General features: G+C 51.2%; 1 protein-coding gene and 1 pseudogene across 1 annotated transcript; one reads left to right on the top strand and one right to left on the bottom strand.

The window, feature by feature from the left end:
• Nucleotides 1-563: 563 nt before the first annotated feature.
• On the bottom strand, nt 564-2066 carry LOC121404576 (annotated as a pseudogene).
• Nucleotides 2067-2384: 318 nt separating this feature from the next.
• LOC121404575 lies at nt 2385-3850 on the top strand. The gene is made up of 2 exons (XM_041594237.1): nt 2385-2482; nt 3478-3850. The coding sequence occupies exons 1-2, from the start codon at nt 2385-2387 to the stop codon at nt 3848-3850; spliced, it is 471 nt and encodes a 156-aa protein (XP_041450171.1).
• Nucleotides 3851-4762: the final 912 nt, after the last annotated feature.

Genomic DNA, 4762 nt, shown 5'->3' with positions numbered 1-4762 from the left:
GACCAGTGTGATGTGACACCCATTGGTCGGAGTCTCTCAGACGAATTGCTGCCTGCTCCCTGCCTGCAAGGTCTAGGCTCTGGAGGCATAGGATGGCATTTAGTGCATCGTTTGGTGGGGTGCGTAGGGCTCCACTGATGCATAGGGCGGCAGTTAGTTTTACTTTGCCCAGTTGTTTAGTGATGGTCTTTTTTGATAGGGCAGGCCACCACACTGCGACGCCGTAGAGTAGCATTGGCCTAACTATTGCTAGGTATATCCATTGGACTATGCTTGGGTTCATGCCCCATTTCAAGCAAATTGCCTTTTTGCAAGTGTAGAGGGCTATCGTGGCCTTCTTCACTCTGTCTTTGATATTCAGGTTTAAATACAGCTTCTTGTCAATTACCAACCCTAAGTATCTGGCATTGTCGCTGAAGGAGAGCCTGCATCCGTTTAGTATTGGGGGGTTGAGAGGAGGAACTTTGTATTTGGTTGTAAACAATACAAGTTCCGTTTTCGAGGGATTGACCCCAGACCTCGTGACTTTGTCCATTCAGACAGTCGCGTGAGCTTTGCAGTCATTAGATCGCAAAGTGTTTGAGGGAATTTTCCCGAGAAGATGATGGCAACATCGTCCGCATATGCCAACACTTTGCACTTTGAGCCGGAATGACCTGGTCGGGACCAGGTGATTTGAAGGAACTAAAGCTATTTATTGCCCAGCTGATGTTCCTTTTGGGTGAGGATGTGCGCCATCGATGTTGCCGGGCCATCAGTGGGGGGGTCTGCCGGCTCGATGGTTGTGCACCCTGGAAAATGTGTCTAGAGTAGAATATGTAGGGATTCCTCACTAGAGTTGGTCCACGTACCATCCATTCTTTTGAGGTATCCCACCGAGGGGGCTGTTTTTGAGACGATCTTACGGAGCCTCGCGGCCTCCGACGTCTCCTCAATGTCAGAGCAAAATTTTTGCCAAGAGGCTCTTTTTGCTCTCCTAGTTTCCCTCTTATATAGGGCTAGCTTACTCTTATAGTTTGCCCAGTGTTCCTCCTCGTTGTAGCTTTTGGCTCTATTGAAAAGAGTCCTGCAGCTTTTACGTAGGATATCTATTTGTTCTGACCACCAGGGGGGTTTCTTTTTCCCCCTAGGTTTGGTTGAGGGGCATGCTGCCGTGAAGGAATTTTTGCATGCTTCCGTGAAATTGTCCACTAGACGATTAAGATCATCTTGAGTGTCCGGGCATTTTGGTGCTAAAGGGAGAAGTAGTTCTTCCATTTTTTAACTATATATATCCCAGTTGGCTTTCCTGGGGTTTATGTAGTCAGTGGGTTTAGGGTTTTCGAGAGATAGGACTGTCTCAATATAACTATGATCAGAGAAGGAGTGGTCCTCTAGACTTTCCAACTCTTAATTATGTCTGACAGACACTAAAGTGAGGTCGATAACCTCCTGCCGGTTTTTTATAATGGAGGTGGGTTCGTTCCTGATTACAAATAACCAGATTCGAGTTGAGGATGAAGCTGAAAAGTGACTCACCCCTTACATTTGTGTCCGAGCTCCTCCATTGAGTGTGGTGAGCGTTGGCGTCGCAGCCTATTATGAGGCCTGTATTAGACCTCTCGCTGTCGCTGGCTAGCTTGCGAACGAGGTCACTTGGAGGATCGATTTCCTCGTGGGCCATGTAGGACGACACCAGTCTTAGGTGTGTCCCCTGCATCTCTAGGCTAGCCCCCGTGTTGTCGCCGTTGCTAAAATTGTGGAGCAGAAAGATGTTTAGGTGTCTTTTTGCAAGTATGCAGGTACGATTTTTACCTTCCGTTTGGGCTACATTAAGCTTTTAGTCCTTTGTCGCTAATCCACAGACCTTACCTCCTACCACCCAAGGCTCCTGGATTAGGACTACGTCGACTCCGCTTGAAACCAAGTAGAGTATAAGATCAGCAGATGCTGCTTTACAGTGGTGGGGATTGATCTGCAGAAGTCTTAGAGACATCGTTATGATCAATCTCCACCACTGTCGTGTCGGCGTCCGAGTTGTCGGTGACCTGCCCGTCCTCGCAACACATAGCCTCGAACTCCTTCATGAGGGTCGAGTCCGTTAGGTAGCCATCCTGTTCCGGCCCCAGCTCATCATGGGTGCTTCGATCTCCGAGGCCACCTCCTGTTCGACTGGCTTGTCGACAGGACGGGCCTCGGGTCTCGCTGCGTCCGACTTGTACACCTTGATGGTGACCGAGCTGAAGCCGAAGTTTAGCTCACTTTTAGCGGCCTCGATCGGGGCCAGCGAATCGTTGTTGAGGATGACCACCACTTGGTTTGTGGGGCCTTGCGTCGCCTCAACGTTCACGACCTTCCAGTCTTCGGTAGGAAGGTGTGGGTTGCATCGCTGCAACATCTTGAGGATGCGCTCCGGCTCCTTTATTGAGGTGGGCACTCAGATTCTGGCCCTCGGTCTATTGGGCACTTCGCTCCAGTCTACCGCGACGAGCTTCGATCCTGGGTAGACCTCTCCGACTTGCGCTACCGCTGCTTTGTACAGCTGTACGGAGCGCTCGTCTTCGCAGGCTACGATCTTCGTGTTGCCCTGGAACCCATGTCCTTACAGGTTGGGGGTGGTCCAAGGTCCTTTTCCAGCAGCTCGAAGCAGCGGTCGGCCAATGCCGCTTCCACCCACTTCCACTGGTTCCTTGGAATCCTTCCATCTGCACTGCCTCTATCCAGGACACCAAAAAGTGTCCTTTCTTTGGCAATCTGTGCGAAGGATATATTTGCCAGGACCCTTGAGCGTTTTGCCGTAGGTCCTGGCGGCTCCTGGGAGCGTTGCCTTTTAGGCTGAGGAACTGAAGTCGGGGAGCACCGCCGTGGCCCACTCCACCTTCTTCAACCAGTCGGCCGACGGGCTGGTCTCCGTGCTTGCGTTCTGCCGACGGAGTATGTGACCTGCACTCCTCTTTTCGGCATAGGTATATTTGGCTTGGGCACTGGTCGACGGCAAATCGTCTCCCTCCACTTTACCAGAAGGTAGCACTTGTAGCATTGTGATATCACATGAGTCTGGAAACCAGTTGGTTGCCCTAACTCTTATAGTCTCTGAGATCCAGGCGACAAACAAGATGGACGGATGGACAGACAGATAGACAGACATGGCTCTATCGACTCGGCTTTTATGCTGATCAAGAATATATATACTTTATGGGGTCGGAAACGTTTCCTTCTCTGCGTTACACACATCTACTTATACCAAAAATCGAATATACCCGTTAACTCTTATATGAGTACGGATATAAATACTGCAGAATGAAATCTTCATGCTTCTCAGCCTGAGCTAGGAATTGATTTTAGATACATAGTTTAATGGTGAAAGATTCTTAGAATTCTTCGTAGATTCAATTTCTGGTGGACGCTTCTTGCTAAAAAAATTGACATGATATATGATATACATATATGTATAATAGACTGGTCCAAAATTTGACCAAAAAATTTGCGTGAGAGGAGACGCAAGGCTGCAGGGCAACAGGAGCCGCAGCAGCCGTTGGCAACCACGCGGTCAACGGCAGAGGTGCCGCTGCAGCGGACGACGCAGCCCTCAGCGCAGCCGCCACCGACGCCAGCATCGCATCCAACGATAAGGCCGGCGACGTCGCAGGCTGCGCATCGGACGGTACTTCCGACGAGGAGGCCAGCAGACATCGAGAAGGACGGCAAAGCCGGCAGCGCAGCCAGCGACAAGCGCGACGCCTCAGTCACGAGGGGCAGCGGCCACAGGCACGACGACGGCTCCGCTAACCAAGGAGGAGCTGCAGGAGGATTAGGAATGGCAGAGGACCGACGCGAGGCGGAGCGGCGACAACGCGATGAAGAGGCCTGAAGGAAGGCAGCACTGCAGGAGGCGCGAAGAGAGGCAGCGATGTACTGGCCACCCGCATCGGCAGATGGTGGCCGCAAGGAGAACGAGGGGGAGGCTCCGCCTCCTCCGAAGTTCTTACGGGTGAAGACGGGCCTGTTCAACAGCCCGTCGGGACAGCAGCAACCGCAACAGGGTTAAGAGGCGCCCTTATGGGAACGCCGGCATCCCGAGCCACCGCAATCGCCGCCACCGTAGTCGTCAACACGACGGCAGGTGTCGTCGAAGTAGCCGCCGCGGCAACAGGGACAGCAGTCCCAGGGGGGTGGTACGGAAAACGCGGTGTGAGTTACATATGTGTTACAAAGCGTTCACACAGCTGTGAGGAATTGTATGGTGTGGCACCATCAGGCCATCCACATCACGTGGGCGTCGGGGCCCGCACCCTCAGAGGCGCAGGAAGTTATGGAGTTACGGCAGCACCGAAGGCAGGCGGAGGCCAGGGCAGCAGAGGAGACGGCAGCGGAGGCACCGGAGCATAGTGGTCGATTCTGCCAATCTGGCAGGCAATAATTAATAACTCAAAAAATAAATTAGTAATATTTTTTAAAAATATTTTTGTATTTTGGAATATAAATCAGCGGACTATTTAAATAAATTTTTTATTTTTAAGTTAAAAGATTTTAAAAATGAATTTTAAAAAAAAATAAATTTTTTGTATTTCAAAATATTATAATAAATACTATAAATTTGTAGAAAAAGATCTGTGTGGGTCCTCTGCCGCTGCGCGCCGACTTCGTTGCTGCTCCATACGGCTCCTCCATATGGCCTTGACTGCCTCCTTAAACCATTCCTAATCCTCCTGCAGCTCCTCCTTGGTTAGCGGAGCCGTCGTCGTGCCCGTGGCCGCTGCCCCTCGTGACTGAGGCGTCGCGC

This window comes from Drosophila obscura, unplaced genomic scaffold (genome assembly GCF_018151105.1).
Source record: "Drosophila obscura isolate BZ-5 IFL unplaced genomic scaffold, ASM1815110v1 contig_24, whole genome shotgun sequence".
In the NCBI taxonomy this organism is placed as follows: domain Eukaryota; kingdom Metazoa; phylum Arthropoda; class Insecta; order Diptera; family Drosophilidae; genus Drosophila; species Drosophila obscura.
The sequence above is the reverse complement of the archived record's forward strand: the minus strand, read 5'-3'. Positions and strand labels throughout refer to the sequence as shown.

What these genes read in the sequence shown, in the direction of transcription:
- LOC121404575 (XM_041594237.1), top strand. Translation starts at nt 2,385, where the DNA reads ATGCGCTCCGGCTCCTTTATTGAGGTGGGCACTCAGATTCTGGCCCTC. An exon ending in GCGACGAGCTTCGATCCTGG is followed by an intron (nt 2,483 to 3,477) that starts GTAGACCTCTCC and finishes GCGTGAGAGGAG; the next exon opens with ACGCAAGGCTGCAGGGCAAC.